At 39.7% G+C, this 24,635-nt stretch overlaps 1 protein-coding gene across 1 annotated transcript in view; it reads right to left on the reverse strand.

Moving 5' to 3' along the window:
• The window catches only part of LOC122560427 (uncharacterized), a 217,752-nt gene that overhangs the window by 8,219 nt on the left and 184,898 nt on the right, over positions 1 to 24,635 (reverse strand). Inside the window, exons 71-81 of the mRNA XM_087998070.1 lie at positions 24,495 to 24,580; positions 21,654 to 21,781; positions 14,479 to 14,634; positions 12,521 to 12,708; positions 9,940 to 10,028; positions 5,947 to 6,080; positions 5,214 to 5,338; positions 1,758 to 1,935; positions 1,457 to 1,669; positions 571 to 741; positions 247 to 384 (exon numbers count right to left, since the gene is read on the reverse strand). Of these exons, the coding sequence (XP_087854196.1) occupies positions 247 to 384; positions 571 to 741; positions 1,457 to 1,669; positions 1,758 to 1,935; positions 5,214 to 5,338; positions 5,947 to 6,080; positions 9,940 to 10,028; positions 12,521 to 12,708; positions 14,479 to 14,634; positions 21,654 to 21,781; positions 24,495 to 24,580 (1,606 nt within the window). The remainder of the gene's footprint in view (positions 1 to 246; positions 385 to 570; positions 742 to 1,456; positions 1,670 to 1,757; positions 1,936 to 5,213; positions 5,339 to 5,946; positions 6,081 to 9,939; positions 10,029 to 12,520; positions 12,709 to 14,478; positions 14,635 to 21,653; positions 21,782 to 24,494; positions 24,581 to 24,635) is intronic.

The raw sequence follows: 24,635 nt of genomic DNA on the forward strand, positions 1-24,635 counted from the left end.
ATGAAGGACATTGGATATATTCCATTGTTAGAACTTTTGGGGTTATTGAGATCCAGAGCAAACCAAATGGACCAGGCAAAATGGCAATATAATTCGACAGGACTTAAAGGTTTTTGTTAACATTCACACAATCTGACCGAGGGAACGTGCTATATTAATCTTTAAATTAATGTACATTTTTCATTTGCACGGTATCTCTAACTCCCTCAGCATTATTACTGAGTGTCACAGAGTCAAAATGATTACCTGACTGGGAACCCACTGTTTGTTATTGACATCACCGAGGCCTAAGTTTGAGTTTAACAGCACAGGTGGGACCTCTTTGGCTAGAACAGATGGAATGGTCTTCACCGTTTGGACAGGTTCTTCTACGTTCCGCAACACCTGAGTTACAATGAAACAGAACAGGTCTTCAGCCCAGATATACAAAACCCTGTCAGCAATATCGGGAGGTGCAAGCAATCTTTACAGAAGAGAATTAAATTTTAAATAAGTGGACATGGCAGTCAAAAAGAAACTGGATTTTGGACCATTATTACTTCAACTGACTGTATAATTGATATCACTCACCTGCAGAACACATATCGTTTGTATTGGCTGTGGTGCTGTTCCAATATTCTCAACAAATGTTGGATTTGAGATTATGTTGATGAACACTTGAGGATTGATATCTTGGAACACATCACTTGGAATGCCGGACACCAAGCTTCCTAGCCCCAGCAGGTTCTCGGGGTTATTAACCTAGTTAGAAAGCAGCAGTAAATCAAAAGCTGTCAATACACAGTCACAGGGTCAAGCCCGTTTCCTACCTTTCATGTCATTTTACAAAATGTGGAATCCCAAACCATCAATTCCAAACACATCCAGGCTCTCTCACATTTCAGCACAGCAATAAAAATGATTCTGCTCATTTAATAGGGTTTCTCAAATATTCGGGTTTCGGGCTGGGAATAAATCTGTTCTCAGCCACTTTACAGATGTCTTTAAAAGAAAATCAATAAAAGGTGCCAGAAATCCTTAAGTTCTCATCTTTTCCACGTTCTGCTCATATTCCCAGCTGAAATACACAACTTTGTCTTCCCAATCGAGGGAAAACAGATTTGATGAACGTTAACTTGTTTGTTTGATACATTATATCTTAAATATTTGTGGATTGTGGGAGAATATTAAACTGGTGCTCCTTCTATACCACAACCTCAAAAGGGTTTTTACAGAAAATTTCCATCCACCCAAGGACTCGAGATTGTTTCACAAAGGCAACATACTTTAGTTGCCTCTCAATCATTTCAAAAGTCTGACAGCGGAACTGAATCCAAAACAACGGGAAAAAAATTACCTCTAGTCACCAACCAAGAAACTAATCTCCTCTCAAATGTCACAATGATCTGTTTCTCGACATTGATATTCAGCCATTTATGAATATAATGCATTCATTTCAGATTTATCGAGCTCTTACCTGGAGGCCATTTCTGAGTAACCTGATGACAATCACATTGGCCTGGCCCACATTCCAGCCTCTGACTTTACTCAGGCTTGGCAGCGCATTCTGCAGAGTCTCCGCACCAATATTTCCAACCTGTGACACTGACAATCCAACAGCTGTTTGTCCCAGAGTATTCAAAGTGCTCACTGTGAAGTTGTCGATTTTGCTTACGATAGCAATCGAAAGCTGCAAAAAATACAAAAATTGCATTCATCCTCCATGTGTCTCTCTGAGTGTGTACTCAAATATTTTAAAGTGGCGATTCCCCGTGTACCTTCAATTGCTCATCAGTTGGATCTTCCGCCAGTACTGTTCCATTGGTAGTTGCATTCGGAAGCGTATTAAGCCCACAGACTTGGTTTATTCTTACTGTCAGAGACAAGACTTGCTGTGCATCCAACGACTGAAGCAGATTGGTATCAGTAATGAAGCAAAGCAAAGAATCTGGCAGCCTGCAAAAGAACATCAGTCATAAGATGTATTGTCTTTCAAGCCAACGATATTCTGTGCCTTACTGATACAATAAGATTAATTTTGGAGGATTTTTGCAGGGCATCATATTCCATTTTTGAAAGGGTGGAAATGATGATAGTGGTTATATCAACTGCATAATGTGAAACATTTTTGCAGGTCCTGGCATTTTAAAATGATGTACTCTGTCCTGCTTAATTGCTGAATCAACTGAAAGGTGATTTTCAAAGCAATGTCTTCTAAATGCATAGAAAACATGCCAGTGAACTGAATCTTATCAAAATGCCTAATATAGTGGTGTTATGTCTTTACGGCAGAGTTTCTGACACCTGCTTTGCAGATAGAATCTGTCTTCGGAAATTCACCTCTTAGTGTGTTCATGAATTTTCTTCATTCTCATTGGTTAAGTCTTTAATTAAATACATTTTGATTACCATCTACGGTTATTATTTATTGATTAAATTACTCAAAATCTAGCAATTTCATATTCTCCCCAATTACAATAAATCAACAAAAGATTCTACCCAAACATATTCGACAAGAATAAAGACTCTCAATCAAATTCGAAATAAACAAATTCAGTCTAATACTTCCAAAAGAAAATCTAAATTGTATCAATAAATCTCCATAATTGCACTCAACCTACAAATTCTACCAATTACAAGACTACCAAAAGAAATTTTAATAAATCAAATGTACCAGAAATATATCCAATCAAAGTCTGCTAAAAATCAATTCAATTGCAATCTACCATAAATTCCATCTATTCTAATTCCAGGCATATAAAAACGTAACTAACTTACCAACAGACAAATGCTTTTTCCACATACTTCCTCAAAGGGCACAGTACACCTCCATGAGTCTCTGATGATCTTGGAATTCAAGTACACCCAACCCTCCAAACCCCAGCTACATTAACACCCATAGATTTGATGGGCTAGTGTCATAGTCCCATGGTAAATACATAGCATGAGTCCATTCTCAATGTATTGAACAGTAAAGTTGACCATACTTCTCGAGGACCATGGAGCTGCGCTCTCATTAGAGAGTTGAATGCTGGTGGTCCAGGCAAGGGCTGCAATTGCAAAAAGCCACTACATAATTGGAACTCACTTGTGTAGAAATGCACACATATTGTTTGCAATCACTAGACAAATTTGATGTTTGACAAACAACAAAGAAAATCATATCACCAAATCTAGTCCCAACAGTTTTGTTTTCAAAGTATATTGTGTTACCAGTTAATGTTTGTAGTGAATTCATTGTTATCACTCTGAATATTGCAGAAAATAGGCATGTTGTTGAAACCATTCATCTCACTCTCATTAGGACAATTCAAGATAATTCGTGGCAATGTCTCCACCAATATACTTATATAAATACTGAATATTTACGTTTATATTAAATAAATATAAAACAATATTAATTAATTAATATTGTTTTTGTAAACTTTGTTATTTCTTGCAAACTGTCCTGATGAGTACAACATGAAAAACTTATACAAAATGTTTCTTTTCTTCAGCAATGCTTGATTCTTAACTACCAAATGACTATTTGCTATCACTGTGGCACTAAAAATGAGATGAGATACCTGTCTCATAATGCAACACCTAACTATGAGGTGCAAGGAGTTGTTATAAAAATGAGTGAGTTCACATTGCAGTTCACAGCTCAAAGGTGGCAAAAGGAACAGGCAAGACTAGCAGGAAGTCAGGACCACTCATATTTTAATGGATTAATAAGGTACTGCTGGAAGATGAACACTCAATGCTTAAATATTGAAAGAGCAAGAGAAAATTGCAATTAATATTGGCACATGGGCCATTCATAATGCACTTAAAATGATGCATTGCACATGCAGTACATTTTAATACTTGTACACATATCTGAAATACAAATTATTTCTTTTTATTGAATTTTTTCTCATAATGAACAGTAGTCGAAAGGTCCAACAGAAACAGAAAGCAAGAAAAACATCAATCATCTTAGATTACCAGAACAAGCATTTTAATAGAAGCAACCAGTATAAACACAGCCCAATGCCAGATGTAAAGGTAACAAAGAAAGGCTTACAAGTTTAAACAGAACTTACAGTGAGTGAAATTGTACTTCAGATTAACCTTTTGCAGTAAAGGATGCACCTTAGCTTTCCGGACATTTTATGCACACAATCGCCATAAACATATTGTATTTTGCAAGAATTGGTACAGAGGCTTCTTCTCCATTAAAATAAAATGGTGATTATTGACAGAAAAGTTGTACGATCCTCCTGAATGCACTTTGGTAACAGTGTGAACAAGATAATTAACAGTCTGACTGGCTGTGTTATGAACACTCCTTCAATGGCCATGACTGCCATTATTCCAGCCAACAGGACTATCGGTCCTATGTGGTTGTAAGCTTTAATGGGATCCCATATTACATTTTAAGAAAGGGAAGTGACCACATATTCCAAATCCAAGTACTCCACTGGATGTCAATCCAGGATTCGGATCCAGAGCTTTAATAACAATTGCATGTTTTCATTTAGGAGTCTACAGCAGAGAAAAAGGTTGTCCGGCCCAGTGAGTCTGCACCATTCAAAGAAGTCAACACCTAACTATTCCACTTGAGTAGAATTTTTCCCATGGGCCAATAGTTTGTTCTGTGAAGGTAGTGAGAAACGAAAGAAAGACTGCACAGTTCCCCAGCTTAATATCAGCCCCTATTGAAAAATCAAGGCAGAAGGGAGAAAGAGACAGATGTCGTTGCAGTGATAAAAACGAAGAGGTTGAAAAGGCACTCCAATCGAGACCAGTCAAGAACAAAATAAAAGGGTAAGCAAGGCCTGATGGAATAATCTGAATTTGTTGAATTGAAGTGCAACAGCAGGTAATGGAGAAACATACACATGCAAACTATTGACCAACAGAGGGAGATGAAAAATTTTTCAGCTTTCCATATCTTTCCCTTTCGGGAGTAGAAGAGATTGTTTCTGACGCTAACTAATGGGGCAAATTTAAAATGCAGGAATCATTTCATTTACAAGGTTCAGTTACTGAAATAATGTGATCACATAGAAACATGTTTGAGTTTCCTAATGGATTAATCCTTTGAATTAAAATAATTTGATTTTGAATTACTGCTAAACTGCAAATCAGAGAAATTTCAAATCTATCACAGTTTTAGAATTCAGTGTACTTATTTCAGATCCATTTATATAATGAACAAGATCTTTCATTTTACATATTACTCAAAAGCCAAATCATCGGATTCATACCTTGAAGCATTAAAATTTGGATTGTGTTCAACCAGGAAATTAATGTAGACTTTGGAGACTTCATTTATTAACGCTAGGTTTTCCAGAAGAGCCAGGTTTTCTTGATTTGCTGCAAATTCTCGAAGCTGTGCAGGTTTTGAGAGAAATTAGAAACACTTACTTCAACACAAATAATGATGAGTGAAATTTAAACTCGATTTGCCATACCGATAGGCAGCCAGACAGTTAAAGCAGAATGGGTTCATAACCCACTCCATGCCTGACTCATGATTTTTCTGATATAAGATGCTCATAATATATGCATGTGTGTGTGTATGTATATATATATATATATATATATATAGGATTATATATAGGACCATATCATTATCTAAGTCAGAAAAGATTGCTCTGGAAGCTATCGCTGATTATTAAAAAGACATTTAAACTATTATTTGAGGAAACATCTCAGAAGGACTTTCACCATTGACCATCCCAGAAGGCCTTTCACCTGTCCACACACTTACCTGAGGCCTGACAGATTTACTATCACTTCACACTGACTTCCTTTTTTGGACAGAAGTCAGTCATTGGTAAATTACTGAGATACTACTGGACTGGTTAACTATTCAGGGAACCACTTTCACACCACACTTCCCAAATCTCAACTAAAGGTCAGTCATGATTCATTTTTCTATTCACACAAGTGAACTGAATGGTGATTCTAACAACAGAGTAAAATGAAAGTACGTACAACTGCTGCATCGTCAGAGAAAGACTGAAGATCAGTCAATGACATTTGGGCTAAGTATAGTCCCAGATATTCAGCAAACCATGCGGTGGAGTTCAGGACTGGATCATTCACATTAAAGCATTTGGGTTTGGGACCTGTTATACAAAGTAAACAAAACACTGTTACATAAAGGATAGAACATTTTAAAATTCATCTGTAGAAAACTAACCTAAACATGTCTAAACATAAATGCATTTCATCTTTTGCATGCCATGTATTTAGCTATTCATCAAAATGATCCCTGGGGTATTTTTGCAGTGAAAGCAAATAGCTGGTCTGGTTAGAAAATTGGTTGAGCAGCAGAAGGCAAAGAGTAAGGGTAATGGCCAGGTAATCAATTTAACAGAATGTTACGAGTGGTGTCCATCAATAATTTGTTCCAGAACCTCTGCTATTTAATACATATATATAAAACAGATGATGGAATATAAAGATATTTGATTTTCCAATTACAGAAAGAAAGCAATAATAGATGGGTATAAAACATTAAAAAGAGACATTGCTAAATTGATGGGCAAAGTTGTGGTAAACAGATTTCAATATGGGCACAAATAAGGTCATCCACTCTTTACTTCTAGATAGTGAAAGCCTAGAAACAAACTTGTGGCAGATCCAGGATTATTAAAACATCATGGACTTAAATGGAGCAATTCTGCATGTCACATCTTAGGATTGCTGGAGTGTTTGTAATTAAACACAGTATGTTCAATCAATATGATACTTAGAGCTTGTAGATTCAATTACATGGAAAAATTACACAAAGTACATTCGTATTGCTTGAAATTTAGAAGGATTGAAGTCAATTGATTGAAGAGTTCAAGCTATTAAGGGGAACAGACAGGGTAGACGGAAGCTATTTCCAATGGTTAGTGTGTCTGGGGGATATAGTTTAAAAATTAGAGCTAGACCTTAGTGCAATTGTGGAAATAGTAGCTCACTACTTAAATATAAAGAAGTTCCCATTCTTAAGCATTTTAAGCATTCAGTGGTGCTGTTGCAACTGATTCTAAGGTGACTGATCCAAAAGAATGAAAAGAAATCTTATGCTCATATTTATAATTTGGTAACAGTGTTTGCATGTCCCTCGCTTCACTTTACACCTGAATAACAATGCATAGTTCCAAATTGTATTAAATGTAGTCGTAAGTGATCACACAACATAATTACAATCTATAATTGATGGACAAGGTACATATTCTATCCCTCCCATCTCCAAACCCACAAAGATGGACGAGGGAGATTCAGTAGATGTAGTGTACCTGGACTTTCAGAAAGCTTTTGATAAAGTCCCACATAGGAGGTTAGTGAGCAAAATTAGGGTGCATGGTATTGGGGGCAAAGTACTAACTTGGATTGAAAGTTGGTTGGCTGGCAGGAAACAAAGAGTAGTGATAAACGGCTCCATTTCAGAATGGCAGGCAGTGACCAGTGGGGTACCGCAGGGATCAGTACTGGGACCGCAGCCTTTTACAATATATGTTAATGATATAGAAAATGGTATTAGTAATAACATTAGCAAATTTGCTGATGATACTAAGCTGGGTGGCAGGGTGAAATGTGATGGGAATGTTAGGAGATTACAGGGTGACCTGGACAAGTTAGGTGAGTGGGCAGATGCATGGCAGATGCAGTTTAATGTGGATAAATGTATGATTATCCACTTTGGTGGCAAGAACAGGAAGGCAGATTACTACCTCAATGGAATCAATTTAGGTAAAGGGGCAGTACAGAGAGATCTGGGTGTTCTTGTACATCAGTCAATGAAGGTAAGCATGCAGGTATAGCAGGTAGTGAAGAACGCTAATAGCATGCTGGCCTTCATAACAAGAGGGATTGAGTATAGAAGCATAGAGATGCTTCTGCAGCTGTACAGGGCCCTGGTGAGACCACACCTGGAGTACTGTGTGCAGTTCTGGTCTCTAAATTTGAGGAAAGACATTCTGGCTATTGAGGGAGTGCAGCGTAGGTTCACGAGGTCAATTCCTGGAATGGCGAGATTACCTTACACTGAAAGACTGGAGCGACTGGGCTTGTATACCCTTGAGTTTAGAAGACTGAGAGAGGATCTGATTGAGACCTATAAGATTATTAAAGGATTGGACAATCTGGAGGCAAGAAACATGTTTCCGCTGATGGTTGAATGCCAAACCAGAGGACACAGCTTAAAAATACGGGGTAGACCATTTAGGACAGAGATGAGGAGAAACCTCTTCACCCAGAGAGTGGTGGCTATGTGGAATGCTCTGCCCCAGAGGGCAGTGGAGGCCCAGTCTCTGGATTTATTCAAGAAAGAGTTGGATAGAGATCTCAAGGATAGTGGAATCAAGGGTTATGGATATAAGGCAGGAACAGGATGCTAATTAAGGATGATCAGCCATGATCATATTGAATGGTGGTGCAGGCTCGAAGGGCAGAATGGCCTACTCCTGCACCTATTGTCTATTGTCTATAACGTATATTGAAATTGCCAGTGAATTGTAAGGATCTTATTGTATTATTAGAGCTTAGAGGAAGGTTTATAAACATGTCTTGAGCTGAGATGTAATCAACAAAGTTGGTTCCATGATTAGTTGACTAATGTGCTCAATATTGCTAAATCATTAACACTAAAATTTTATTGCTTCATTTCCCTTTCCTAATTCCAATCACAACTGACTGAGCCACAATATTCCTAATGATTTTCAATTGCCATAAAATACAAATACTATTTTTGAATTCCATTAAATATTCCTTTTCTTGTATGATTAATAAAAACTATTCTGTTTATATATAATGCACAGAGTTACATTAAAAGTAACTCAGAAATAACAGATATTCCAGAATTCTTGAGCAAATGAAAATAGAAAGCCTCTAGTTTTGATATTGTTCCTAAAACTTCAAGGGGTAGAGGGACGAAGGAATAGGATCTATTCAATCTAATACAATAACCAGATATAAAACAGTCAGTCAATCATCAACACACTGTGCCTCTTATCAAATTTATTATTCTTTCCCTCCATCAATTTAAACTTTGAACATTAGCTTCGATCATTGCCAGGTGCATCTAATGTTGCAAAGTGCTGGCCAACAGAGAAAAATGATCCAATAAATATGATCACATTCACTTATGTATTTCTGGACTTTGTGTTTAGAGATCTCAGGAAAATTGCTTTGAATTCCATATACTGCAATAGATTAGATTACTTACAGTGTGGAAACTGTGGAAACACTGTTTCCACACTGGTTTTTATTGGTTTTTATTAATAGGTATTTATAGGTTTTTATTGAGCCCATAGCTGCACCCCTTTGATTCACCATTAGGTTCAGGGCAGTACATTTGATTTAGGAGATGAGACGTCTAGGAAAAGCAAGATCAGTATCAAAACAGCAAAACTGACAATGTTTAGTGCCAATTTCAATTATCGCATGATAGTTGTTCACCCTCGCATAGACACGAACATACAGAGAAAGGCTTGCAACAAAAGACTAATCACTTGGACACTAATGCAAGCAACCAAGTGTGACAAAATGTGTTCTGCAACCCAGTTCCATTATAAATATTTGCCACAAGAAATTCAATTCTAAGTGCTTTCAAAGGACGTGTCTCTCTGAGATCTTGACACAGGAAGTAAGATTTGTCGATCAACTCACACCCATCATTGGACATGTTTCCAATTACTTTTCCAATTTTCTCAGCTCCTCAAAGTGATTTGTTTATTTCATATAGTTTATTTGCGATCAGTTGCCCTAATACGTGAGCCTATGTGTCCAATACCAGCAGAATATTCAACTGAACGATGATTCACAATCACGACACATCCTTCACTCACCAGCATCCACTCTTGCAACAATTCCAGCAGAGTTCACTGGATGGTGACCAGCAGAGAAAGCCCTGCCTTCTCCTTTCCCCTTTTATCATTTACGAAGGTAACAGCAAATGTAGTTTTCCCATAACTGAAACTTTCAAAGGTTTACCTTGTTGTAAGTACGTCCTGATCCCCTTGTAGATTTCAGTCCGTTGTTCAGCATTTAAACGTGTGTAGAGGGTGTTCAGTGTATTGACACTAAAAGATTAAATTTAACAAAATTTTAGAATTGAATTTTCATATCTAGTTTAATTTGTGAAGATAATTTTAAAGCAGAATAGAAATGGATATTTATATGAAACTAAAAGCAGAAACACCTAATCCCCCGTTTCCTCTATATGCTGCACTTCCTCTCATTTTCTCACACACACATCGGTTCCAACACACAGAGAGAAAATGAAAGGTGACAGAATAAAGACTGTACAGGCATTACATCACATTGTGTGGCACTATCGCTTTGAACAGATATGGCAATTCAGAACTGGTACGCTTGGCAATCAGCATCAGAACTGTACTTCGACACAATCTACAACTACATGGCCAGGCATATTCCCCATTCTACCAATACCATCAAGACAGCATACAACCCTGGTTCAATGAAGAGTGCAGAAGGGCATGCTAGGAACAGCAACAGGTATACCTAAAAATGACATGTCAACCTGGTTAAGCTACAAAAAAATTGTGTACCAAACTGCAAGGGCAGAATTTGATAAACAAAGCTAAGTGACTCCACAAACAACAGGGATAGGGTCTGCAGTCCTAACACATCCAGTTTTGAATGACAAACTGCCACCTGTGCTTCAGACTTTGCTCTGTGCTGAGCCAAGTTGTTCCAGTACAGCTGCAACACTGGCATCTACTCGACAATGTGGAAAACTGCCCTTGCATAAGAAGCAAGATAAATCCAACCTGATTAATTACTGCCCTATTAGTCTACTGTCAATCATTAGTAATGTGACAGAAGGTGTCATCAATAATGTTATTAAGCAGCATTTGCTTAGTAATAATTTGCTCACTGATGCTCAGTTTGGGTTCTGCCAGGGCCATTCAGTTCCTGAACTTAATATGACCATGGTTCAAATTTGGAGGCTAGGAATCTTGCAAGTGACTCACCTCCTGACTCCCCACAGCCTGTCCACTATCTACAAGGCACACATTAGGAATTTGATGGTACACATCCCACTTTTGTGGATGAGTGTAGATCTAGCAACATTCAAGAAGTTTGACAACACCCAGGAAAAGCAGTCTGCTTGATTGGTATCGTATCCACAAATACTCACTCCCTCCACCACTGTCAGGAGCAGCAGCGCGTACAATCTACAGGATGCACTACAGGATGCACTCTGGGCTGTTTAGACAGCTCTTCCCAAAACCACAACAGCTACCATCCAGAAGGATAAGGGCAGCAGACACATGGGAGCATCACCAACTACAAGTTCCCTTCCAACTAGGGATGGGTCATGAATGCTGGCCCAGCCAACGATACCCACATCCCATGAAAGAATAGAAGTAAGCCATTCCAGGTTTTTCTGAAAAACTTGAAATAAATCAATTTTTTCACAATCCTTCAAGCAATATGAAACATGAAGTGCCTTTGCCACTCTCAGTTCTTCCTCAAATTTAGAGGAATGCCTTTTCAGTGTGTGTGTGTGTGTGAGAGAGAGAACATGACTTGATGTCATGAGGATTTTCATAGAGCATAGAATCAATGTCGAGGATTACCAGGACAACCCCTTCCTAACTATATCACTGCGCTGCCAACTCTAGTGGGTCTGTCCTGTCAGTTGGAGGATATACTCATGAATGGTGATGGTGGTGTCTGGAACATAATCATACTCAGTTATTACACTTTACAGAAATTGCCAAGCTGTTGTTTAGCTAGCCTAGAGGATGAATTTCCCAACTTTAGTACAAGTCTCCAGATGGTGGTAAGGAAGACTTCACAGAACGGTGTTTGCCATTGGCCTTTACAGTGCTTAGGTAAATGCTAGGTGGTCTGTCGAGTTTCATTCACTATTGTTACTTCTGGGTCACAGTCTGGTGAATTAAGTGACTTGCTGAGCCATTTCTGTGGGTATTTGAGAGTCAACCACATTGCTGTGGTTCTGGAATCACATGAAGGCCAGGCTAGGGAAGAATGGCAGGTTGCCTTTGATAAAGCTAAAGAGCATTGCTGAACCAAATGGGTTTTTAATGACTGTCAACAGTGGTTACATGGTCATCAATCAGCTAGCTTGGAATTCCAGCTTTTCCTCAATTCAAATTTCACCATCTGCTATGTGCAACTTAAACACATGTCTCGAGAACATTAGCCTGGATTCCTGGATGACATTGTCACCATATCACCACCTCCCCGAATACTTGAGAATACACTTGGTCAGCCTAACACATTTTGAAAATATTCTCAGTATTATGATGATTCTGAATAAGTGAGGCTTAAGAGGTTGCATCTTGGTCAACACTTTATCAACATAATGAACAGAATATGGCCCAGGTGACTGCCCAGCATTTATATCTGGAAGTGCAGTGGACAAACTCAAAATTAAATGAAATTGGTAGATAACAATGTATAACATATGTATTCTGGTTGTTAGACAGTGGAAACTTGTATCACGCATCTATGCTGCGTATATTGACTGACATATGAAATTATAACTATTTCAATAAGATAAGATTAGGAGTATAGTTACATTTTCCTGTAGGTAAGGCATGGAATTCTGAGAGTGCTGTTGGAAACCAAAAGACGTGTGGTGATAAATGGAAGGTATGGAACCAATCTGGTATTAAGCCATGTATCCACCTCTGCATCACTGAGTTCAGGCAGGTTTTCAGTAAACTGAGGCCACAAACCTGCTATGATAGCAGATAAAATATTGCTCTGAAATGGAAAAGAGAATAGATTTATTTTAAAAGTAAATATCAAATTGATCACTTGAGCACACTAATTCACAGAGCTGTCAAAAATGTGTCTCTACAAATTAGGTACAGGAGTGAACTATTTGAGCATAAAACATTAATGTGGTCAATTATGAGCACAGCCCAGTACAGGTAACAGATCTAGGAATTGGCCGAAAAACTATTTGGAGCAAACTGCCAGTTTTCCAGTCAGCAAATTGACCTGAGGACCATGATGTAGGAGCAGAAGTAGGCCATTCAGCCCACTGAGTCTGCTGCACCACTCACTAAGATCATGGCTAAGCTGATAATCCTCAACTCCACTTTCTTACCTTTTCTCCATAACCCTTGATTTCTTTACTGATTGAAAATCTGTCTATCCTCAGCCTTGAATAAGCTTAATGACTGAGCCTGGACAGCCTTTTGCAATAAAGAATTCCACAGATTCATTACCCTCAGAGAAGAAACTCCTCTTCATCTCCATCGTAACTGGGCACCCCTAATTCTGAGCTTATGTCCTTTGGTCCTAGACTCTTCTGCAAGGGACAACAACCTCTCTGCATCAACACTTGTCAAGTCCTCAATCTTGTATGTTTCAATTAGGTCAATACTCATTCTTCTAAACTCCAATGAATCAAGCCCAATCTACTCAACCTCACCTCATAAGAAAATCCCTCCATAACTAGGATCAGCCTAATAAACACTCTCTGAACTGCCTCCAAACAGTTCACAATAATTCAGAGTAGAGAGTGTTTGCTGGAAAAGCACAGCAGGTCAGGCAGCATCCGAGGAGCAGGAGAATCAACATTTCATGCACAAGCCCTTCAGCAGGAAGGGTTCATTCCTGATGAAGAGCTTTTGCTCAAAACGCCGATCCTCCGGTTCCTCGGATGCTGCCTGACCTGCTGTGCTTTTCCAGCACCACACTCTTGACTCTGATCTCCAGCATCTGCAGTCCTCACTTTTGCCACAATAATTCAGGTATGGTCTTTCTACTGCCTTGCATAGGTTTGGCAAGACTTCCCTATTTCGAGACTCCATTCCCTTTATTTCAGAAGACCAACATTCATTTGTCTTCCCTGTTACTAGCAGAACATCAATGCTAGATTTTAGTAAATCATTTGCAAGGACTCACAAATCTCTCTGTGCTGCAGCTTTCTGCAGTATTTTTCCAGTAGTTACAGATTGCCTTCCTGAAAATGTGTCCTTAATGTCAACTCTTGTGGAAATCCAAATAAGTTACATTCACTGCTTCCCCTTTACAATCCTGCTTGATACCTCCTTAAAAGAATTCTAATAAATTTGTCAGGCATGATTTCCCTTCATGAAGCTATGCTGACTCTGCTTGATCATATTATGCATTTCTAAATGCTTTGCTTTTACATCCAAAAACAGCTAACATTTTCCCAAACAGGCACTAAGGTAACTGACTTAGAGTTACCTTTTTTCAACTCCTTCCCATTTTGAATAGAGGTGTCACATTGACAATCCATTAACACATTTCTAGAATCTAAGGGTTCTGGGAGGATTACTATCAGTGCATCCACTATCTCGGTAGCTCCATTTAATAGCCTGGAATTCCATCAGGTAATCGGTTTTATTGATCTTTAGCCCCATTACTTTCCCTCTAGTATTTAGTTACCTCTTGTCTTTTAGCCCTTTGATTATTTGGTACTTTTGGAATGTTGAACACTAAAGTTTGTCTGTGTTAATTCTTGCAATCCCTAAAGTATAAGTAATATTTTGAGCTCACATCTTGGGTTGCATTGGTGAAAGCATCTATAAATGCAGCCAAATTCTGGATGGGTTTGATATTCAGAAGTACAATGGTTAGAGTCCTGTTGTCATTAATGAATCCAGGTATTCTCAACCGATCAGCCAATTCACTTGGAGCGATGGTACTCAGCACCTGTACAAATACAATAGAGAATTTCAAAACCATGTGCATCAATGACTAACTGTTATTTGCTGGATGGAATAGATGTATGTATATATACCACTGAGCCAAAAATTAATTTGTCCAAGTCAGAACAGATAAAATGCTTGAAAGTTCATTGGGACGCGAATATGAAAGGAATCCATCCGAGTGTAAAATCTTTCTCAAATGCAGATCAGTGATGGGAGAGAATAGGAAATTTCACACCTGCACCTGCATTTGAGCAACAGACCTTGCAACACTCAACAAGGTCATCTGATCTTCTATTTTGACAGTAAACTCCCATTCTCCTTCCATAAGCTTTATTTACACTTCTAGCCTCAAGAAACCTATTTCTTTCTTCGATATATTCAATGTTGTGACCTCCAAAATCCTCTTTTGTGGAAACATTTACAGGTTCCAAATCTACAGACCAAAGCTCCTTCACAGCACCTTAATTCATTTGTAGGATGAGGGTGACATTGGCTAGGCCAGCAATTATTGCGCAATCGTAAGGAAAGCTATGAATCAACCACATTACTGTGGGTCTGGAGTCACGTGACCAAATAAGGATGGCAGTTTCCTTCCCTAAAAGGTTACCATCAAGACTCCTAATTTCAGATTCTTTTACTGAATTCAAATTCTACCATCCACCATTGTAGGATTTGAACCCAGGTTCCCAGAATATTTCATGGCCCTTTAGGTAAATAGTCCAGTGATAGTACAATCGGTCCATCACATCCCCATATCAAACCCACAAACACAACATTACCACAGGATGAAGGAACACCACCTCCAACAAGTTCCCCTCTAAGCCACTCACCAGCCTGTCTTGGAAACACATTATTGTTCCTTCAGTGGGTCCGAAACCAAGAGCTCCCTTCCTAATAGCACATGGGCATACCTAACTTATAGCAAATGGACTACAACCGTTCAAAGAAAGTAGTTCACCATCAGCTTCTCAAAGACAACCAGAATGGTCAACCAGCAAAGCCCACATTCCTGGTGAATAAAAAATAGTTCAATGCCCTTGAATTAAAACATTTCTTCTCATCTCGGTCAAAAATGATCTATCGGGTGTCCTAGGAATGTGACCCCTGGTTTTGGCCCCCAAGCCAGAGGAAACATCCTCCCTGATTCAGCCTGTTCAGCCCCTTCAAACTTTTAAATGATTAAATATGATCCCTTCTCAGTCCTCTCAATTCCTGTGAATACTGGCCAAGTCAACCCACCATCCCCTCATCCAAACATTTTGTCAGCCCAGGAACCAGTTCAATGAATCTTTACTGCACTCACTCCAAGGCGAGCACAGGTTTTCTTGGATAAGGAGGCCAAGACTCCACACCCCTTATTCAAACAGGAGCAAGGCAGACAGTAGAAAACCACTGACTAGTCAGTTTAACGTCTGTCATCGTGAAATTGTTACAAGGCATTATTAAGGAAGTAATACAGGACAATTGGAAAGTTAAAACATAATTGATCCGAGTCAGCATGGTTTTATGAAAAGTAAATCATATTTGATTAATTTGCTAGATTTCTGAAAGTTGTAACGAGTGAAATGGATAATGGGGATCCTGCAGCTACAGTTCATCCTGACTCCAGAAGGCATTTGATAAGGTGCTGCTCATAAGGTTAATATGTAAGCTAAGATCACATGAAGTTAGGGTTGATACATTAGCTTGGGTTCAGGATTCAAAAAGTGTGGCGCTGGAAAAGCACAGCTGGTCAGGCAGCATCCGAGGAGCAGGAGAGTCGACATTTCAAGCATAAGCTCTTCATCATTCAAAACGTCGACTCTCCTGTTCCTCGGACGCTGCCTGACCAGCTGTGTTTTTCCAGCGACTCTAATCTCCAGCATCTATAGTTCTCACTTTCTCCTGAGTTAAGGATTGGTTCACTAATAGAAAGCAGAGAGCTGGAGCAAATGGATATTTTTCTGGTTGGCAAGATGTAATTAGTGGGAATGCCACAGGGTTCAGTCCTCAGGCCTCAGTTACTTACAATCTATATTAAGGATTGAACGCAGGGATAGGAAATACTTTAGTCAAATTGGCAGATGGCGTTAAAACATATGGGAAAGTAAATTGCAATGAAGAGATTTTAAAAAGTGGATAGGAACAGACGAGGTGAATGGGCCAAAATTTGGCAGATAGCGCTTAAAGTAGATAAATGCAGGGTCCTAAGAATAGCAAGGCAGTTTACTATCTAAATGGAGAAAAATGTCACAGTTCTTAGGTGCAGCTTAATCTGGGTGTCATTGTGCATGAATTGCAGAAAACTAGTAAGTAGGTATAGCAGGCAAACATAATCTTAGCAACTATTGCTAAAGGGAAAGAGCATAAAAGTAGGCAAATGTTCCTGCAACTGTACAAGGCATTAGCGAGACCACATTTGGAGTATAGCTTTGGTTCCCCATACTTGAAGGATGTAGTTGCCTTGGAGGCATTTCAGAGGAGGTTCATGAGATTGATTCTAGAGATTGAGGATCTGTTTTATGAAGAGAAACAGCAGCTTAGGGCTGTACTCTATAGGTTCAGAAGAATAAAAGGAGATCTAATTGAAAAATATAAGATATAAGTCCAAAGATGTGCAGGTTAAGCGAATTGGCCATGCTAAATTGCCCACTGTGTTCAGGGATATGTAGTTTAGGTAGGTCAGTCTTGGGAAATGTACAGTAATAGGGGATAAGGGGAATGGATCTGCGTGGATTACTCTTCAGAGGGTCGGTGTGGACTTGTTGGGCCAAATGGCCAGTTACCACACTGTAGGGATGCTCTGATTTTATGATTAAAGGGAATTGACAAAGTAGATGTAGAGCAGATATTTCGTCTTATATGGTAATCTAGAAGGAGCGGTCATAGTTTTAGAATAAGGGGTAGCAGATTTAAAACACATGATGAGGAGGAATTACTTCTTCAAATACCTATAAAGGAAGAGAGAGGTCAAAGTGAACACAGGTCCCTCAGAAAATGAATCTGGGGTGATAGTTACAGGGAAGAACAAAATAGCAAGAGGGGTGAAACAGATATTTTGCGGTGAAAGATATTTCAAAAGTCCAATGAGAACAAAGGACAGAGTATTATTCAAATGGAGAAAGACTGCAGAAAACTGAACACAAAGGGACCTGGGAGAATTTGTGCATCAAACACAGAAAACTAGCACACTGAAGCAGCAGGGAATCAGGAATATTGACCCTTATTTCAAGGGGGTTGGTGGTACAGTGGTTAGCACTGCTGCCTCTCAGCGCCAGAGACCCGGGTTCAATTCCCGCCTCAGGCAACTGTCTTTGTGGAGTTTGCACATTCTCCCTGTGTCTGCTTGGGTTTCCTCCGGGTGCTCCGGTTTCCTCCCACAGTCCAAAGATGTGCAGGTTAGGTGAATTGGTCATGCTAAATTGCCCGTAGTGTTAGGTGAAGGGGTAAATGTAGGGGAATGGGTCTGGGTGGGTTGCTCTTCGGAGGGTTGGTGTGGACTTATTGGGCCGAAGGGCCTGTTTCCAGACTGTAAGTAATCTAATCATAAGAGTAGAGAAGTCTTACCACACCTGTACAAGGTCCTGGTGAGACCACATCTGGAGTATTGTGAGCAGTTTTGATCCCCTAATTTAAGGAAGGATATTATTTCATTGGAGGCCATTCAGAGAAGGTTCACAAAGATGGTGCAGATTGAAATTGGCAGGTATAATGTGTATGTGGTTGCAAGGGGATCAGGACTGGGAACTAAATATCCAAGGATATACATCCTATCAAGAGAGTTGCCTTATTAGTAAGAAATGAAATTAAATCAAAAGCAAGAAACAATGTAGGGTCAGATGATGTAGAATCTGTGTGGATAGAGTTAAGGAACCACAAAGGTGAAAAGTCCATAATGGGAGTTATATACAGGCCTCCAGTAGTCAGGGTGTGGGGCACAAGATACACCAGGAGATTGAAAAGGCGTGTAAGAAAGGCAAGATTACAGTGATCTTGCGGGATTTCAATATGGATTGGGAAAATCAGGTTAGTAGGGGATCACAAGGAACTTGTGGAATGTCTACAAATTGGCTTTTTGGAGCAGTGTGTTGTGGAGCCCACTGGGAGACAGACAATACTGGATTTAGTGTTGTGGAATGTGGCAGACTGGATAAGGGAGCTTAAGGTGAGGGAACACTTAAGTGGCAGTGACCATAACATGATGAATTTATTCTGCAATTTGAGAGGGAGAAGGTGGGAATCAGTGGTAAAGGTAATAGTTGAATAAAGGCAACTAAAGAGGCATGAGGGAGGAGCTGGCCAGAATTGACTTGGAAATGGGCCTAGCAGGAAAGACAGTAGAACAGCCATGGCAGGAGTTTCTGGGAGTAATTCAGGGGACCCAGCAGAGATTCAACGCGAGGAAAAAGAGACATGGTACAGGGAGGATAAGGCAACCATGGCTGACTGGGGAAGTCAGGGATGGCATAAAAACAAAAGAGAAAGCATATAATGTGGCAAAGGGCAGTGGGAAGCCAGAGGATCGGGAAGCCTACAAAGACCAACAGAGGAATACTGAATGGCCTTGACAGAGTGGACGTTGGAAAGATGTTTCTATTAGCATAAGAGACGAGGACCCCAAGGCATAGCCTTCATGTAAAGGGATGAACTTTTAGAATGGTGATAAGGAGAAACTTCTTCAGCCAGAGAGTGGTGAATCTATGGAATTCACTGCCACAGAAGGCTGAGGAGGCCAGGTAATTGAGTATATTTGGGACACCCGGACCAACCAACCCAACCACCCTGTAGCTCAACATTTCAATTCCCCCTCCCACTCCACCAAGGATATACAGGTCTTTGGACTCCTCCATCGTCAGACCACAACAAAACGACGGTTGGAGGAAGAACGCCTCATCTTCCGGCTAGGAACCCTCCAACCACAAGGGATGAACTCGGATTTCACCAGTTTCCTCATTTCCCCTCCCCCCACCCTGTCTCAGTCAAATCCATCAAATTCAGCACCGCCTTCCTAACCTGAGATCTTCTTCCCGACCTCTCCGCCCCCACCCCAGTCTGACCTATCACCCTCACCTTGACCTCTTTCCACCTATCACATTTCCGACACCCCTCCCCCAAGTCCCTCCTCCCTACCTTTTATCTTAGCCTGCTGGACAAACTTTCCTCATTCCTGAAGAAGGGCTTATGCCCGAAACGTCGATTCTCCTGTTCCCTGGATGCTGCCTGACCTGCTGCGCTTTTCCAGCAACACATTTCCAGCTCTGATCTCCAGCATCTGCAGACCTCACTTTCTCTCCAAAGATATGCAGGTTAGGTGAATTGGCCATGCTAAATTGCTAAATAATAGGTGCATTTGTCAGGGGTGTTGCTCTTCGGAGGGTCAGTGTAGACTTGTTGGGCTGAAGGTCCTGTTTCCACACTGTAGGGAATCTAATCTAATCTAAAAAAAAAGATTAAACAGGTGGGGACTCTACTGACAGGAGTCTAGAAGAATGAAAGGTGATCTGTATAAACCAAATAGGATTCTTAAGGAGCTTGACAGGGTAAATGCTGACAGGATATTTCCCCTCATGGAAGGGTCAAGGACCAAAAGGCATAGTGTTGGAATAAAGGGGTGCCAATTTAAGATTAAGATGAGGAGGAATGTCTTCTCTCAGAGAGTTGAGAGTCTTTGGAAGTCCTTGTCACAGATGAGCTGTGGGGGTAGAGTCCTTGTGGACATTTAAGACAGAGATACAAAGGTTGTTAATCAGTTGGGTTATGGGAAAAATGCAGGAGTCCTGATGAAGGGTCCTGCCTGAAACACAACTCTCCTGTACCTCAGGTGCTGCCTGATCTGCTGTGCTTTTGCCAGCGCCACAACTTATCGATTCTGACTCTTCAGCACCTACAGTCCTCACTATCTCCGTGGCTACTCCACCTAACCTAAAGAGCCCTCAACACTACGGGCAATTTAGCATGGCCAATCCACCTAACCTGCAAATCTTTGAACTTTATGTGTATGTTATCTTAAAAAAAATGCCATTTACAAGTTCGCTGATAACACCACCAAAGTCAGTCAAATCTCAGATGGCAATGAAACAGACTACAGATGGGAGATGGAAGACCTGGAAAAATGGTGCACTGAAAACAACCTAGCTCACAATGCCAGCAAAACCAAGGAACTCATTATTGACTTTCAGTGTTGCTCATGCCCCCCTACACATCAACAGCACAGAGGTGGAACGACTGGAGACTATCAAGCTCCTGGGAGTGGTCATCCACAACAAGCTTTCTTGGACTGTTCATGTGGACACACTGGTTACAAAGGCTTAACAACTTCTCTTCCTCCTCAGGCAGCTGAGGAAATTTGGCATAACGGCAAATATCCTCGCCAACTTTTATAGGTGCTACATTGAGAGCATTTTGTCTGGATGTATTACTACGTGGTATGGCAACTGTATCATTCAAGATTGGAGCCACTTACAGAGAGTGGCCCAGACAATCACAAATACCAACCTCCCATCGATAGAATCCATCTACCAGACCTGCTGTCACCAGCATTCTCAAAGATCCATCCCGCCCTGGCTATGCTTTTCTATAATCTCTACCATCGGGGAGAAGGTACAGAAGCCTGAACACACGCACCAGCCAATTTTGAAACAGTTTCTACCCTACTGTTGTTAGAATACTGAATGGACTCACAAACTCTTAACATTCGCCTGTATCTGTGTTTTTGTTTTTGCCGCTGTTTACCTATTATTTACTTATCTATGCTACTTAACTCTGTGATCTGCCTGTATTGCTCACAAACCAATCTTTCCATTGTGCCTCGATACACATGACAATAAATTCAATTCAATTCAATTATAGTAACAAGACTTCAATGTTCCTTCTAGTAATATGTTGCAGAATAATCTGGACGTTTGGATTCCTATTTCCTAGTGAGTTCACTGTGTCACTTAGATCATTGAGGAAGGTGCCAATTGAACACTGTTTATGGTTAAAGTTGATCTGCAAAAAGATAGCCTTCTCCATTCCATTTCACAGATTACTTTCATTTACCTTAGCCACACGGTCAGGAGGAACCAGTAAAGAAACATCCTTCAGTGTTAGAAAGACAATGTAATCTTGAAAATATGTTTCCAGGAAAAGGAGAAAACTGCTGTTGTTATAACAATAAAGAGGGAATGCTGGAAACAAAAACAAAAAATATTCCATTAATTTCAATATTTTTATTCACACAAGAAACATCTTGAGTTGACATGAATAAAGGAAAGCCCAAATCATGCAACAGAATGAAACAGATAATTATTGTGGATTTGTCATCATTACTGTCACAGAAAAGGATCATTAGCCTGGCAACGACTGCTTTTGAACACACTTTAATATATGTTGTCTGTTTGCCAGATTTGTTTTATACAGTGGTCGACATTAAATGGCAAGTATCAAAAAGGAGATGTTTGATTTGAAAGACAATCATGGAAAAATGTCTCCTGGTCTGCTGTAGTCATGTGACCTCTACTATGAGGCGTACATAATTTAGTTCCCTTCACTAACCTTCTCATCCTACTACCACATGATTACGTTGTATACTCAAAACATTATCATACTGCTGCTTGGAGGGATTTGCTGTATGTACACATTGGCTGTTTCATAAATGAATGGTAAGTCTTTCTTTACCTCTGTGTTTGCTGAGGCCACATACGACTATCTTTTGGTTTTCAACTTTGTTTACAAGCTTTGTTTGCAATATGTTAAATGCACATGTGAAATGCAGACCTTTTCCTTTCTGTTTCAGCAACTATTCTCATATCTTGGTGCAGGCAAACTTGATGTTTTTTCTCTCGTGTCTTTTGAGTGTCCAATCTACTTCAATTCATACACTCATCCTTTCCTCCAGAATTTTTCTCTAGCCAAAATGATAAAGCGTTGGATGCTGTAATATGTGGACTATCTGAAAGTTTTTAAACTCCTTTAATAGGGGCAACTCTGCACCAAATAGTCACCAGATTTCTGACAAGGACTGATGCACATGTTAAACTAGCCAAAAGCACCAGTCAAAAAAATGTCTTTATTCTGATTTGAGACATCAGTTGAGGTTTAAATCATATTCTGTTGAGATGTTTCCATTGAGTTGGTTCCTAGATGTGGCTTGATGTTTTTAAATATACATAGGAATAAGGCATTATATATCAATTACCTTCAACTTTTTTCCACAGGATGAGGTGTCACTGGCTAGGCCAGCATTTACTGCCTATCCCTAATTGCCCAGAGGGCAGTTAAGAGTCAACCGCACTACTGTAGATTCAGAGTCACATTAGGCCAGACTAGGTAAGGATGGCAGTTTCTGTCCCTGAAGGACATTAGTGAACCAGATGGGTTTTTACTGATAATTGACAATGAATTCATGCATTAGACTCTTAATTCAAATTCCACCATCTGCTGTGGCAGGATTTGAAACCGAGTCCCCAGAACATTATCTGAGTCTCTGAATTAGTAGTCTAATGATAGTACCACTAGGCCATCACCTCCCTTGTGTTCAGGAAATTTAGAGATCCAGATTTTGGGTCGCAGTTGGATGCGCAGAGACAGAAGAATTCCCAGCTCCTTGAAACTGACCTTTAAAAAGGCAGTCCAGACCTGTGATTGGCCTGGGGTATCGGCCTGGATAAAATGTTGGGACAGGCGACTTCAGAAAAACTCATAGCAGATGGTTGTGGAATCAGTCATGCAATTGTAATCCAATGATGGAAACTGGCAAGCTTAGGTTAACAGACCCTTTCTAAACACTGCAGTCATTACTTTTTCAGAAAAACAATGGTTAGGCCTTTTATGTGGGTTGATGCTTTACGCATCTCCCTTTGACAGCTCCTTCTGACAGTGTTGACATCTGATTTTGATGAGTCTGTCAACTATCAGCTTGACTGTATTGAGTTTATACACTTTTTAAGTACACTTATGCCTTCTTTCAACAATTGCACACAGTCCCTTACTTCCCTAAAAGAACATGTGACCATCCTCAAAGATGTCCCAAGACCAGACTTAGGGCACCATAGCTCTCCAAATAGCTCTTAATTGTACATCCAAAACAAAACACCACAAACTTCAGACTTGCTCTATTCTACAAATTCCAAGTTTCATCTAAAGGGGTGCCAAAATCCAATTTCTATGGAGGCAACTGTTGACTTAATGTGGCCAGTTGCCTCTGCAATCCCCTTCTCTGTTGTGGCGAAAATCTGGGATAAAGTCAACTACATAAGGTAGGACCAAAACGATCAGTAAACCAGATCACGTACGGCTGACAGATCTCCTTTCATGAAAGGCATATTCCACCTCATATCAAAACATTCACCATTAGTTGAGCATGCAGATTTTTAACAAAAACATTAAAGTCCAAATAAACTTTAATTTGAACAATATTTGTTGGAGGCAAGTGGTCTAACCTCATTCAACACATCTCTTACCTTTAGTATCTTCATTGGTCAAAACAGGATTGAAAATGCTGCAAGTTAAACCAAAAGTCTAGAGCAAAGCTTAAGTTGTTAAAGGGGTAAATCTACCCTGCACTGATAGGAGCCAGTTTAAGACTCAAATGGCAAAACCCAGCCTTGTAAGAAGCATATACTCCTCTCTTTAGAGATGCTGGTAGTACGAGCACAAGAGAATATCTCGCAATGTCCTTTAGTTTCTAAAAATAGGTTTGAAATTGCAGGCATGTAAACACAAAATCATTTGAAGCAAAACTGGACAAAAATAAGAAGATTGAATTATTCTGAGATTAGAAAAGTATTAACGAGGACATCATAGATATGAAAATTCACCTATTAATCAAACCACAAGATGATTAAATCACTGAACAGGAACAGCTATGTTTATATAAAAGATCAAATTTTATTTCATTACCTTTATGGTATGTTAATAAGTTTTTATATACAGCCTCTTGATCCCTGATTTTCAGACGACCTTTGAAATAGCTCAGTAAATCAACTCTGTACAGAAGCAAAAGGAACATTTCAGATCTACAGATATCCAGAATTAATGATA

This window comes from Chiloscyllium plagiosum, unplaced genomic scaffold, assembly GCF_037043375.1.
Source record: "Chiloscyllium plagiosum isolate Xiang-an unplaced genomic scaffold, Cpla_swu_hap1 HiC_scaffold_20, whole genome shotgun sequence".
In the NCBI taxonomy this organism is placed as follows: Eukaryota; Metazoa; Chordata; class Chondrichthyes; order Orectolobiformes; family Hemiscylliidae; genus Chiloscyllium; species Chiloscyllium plagiosum.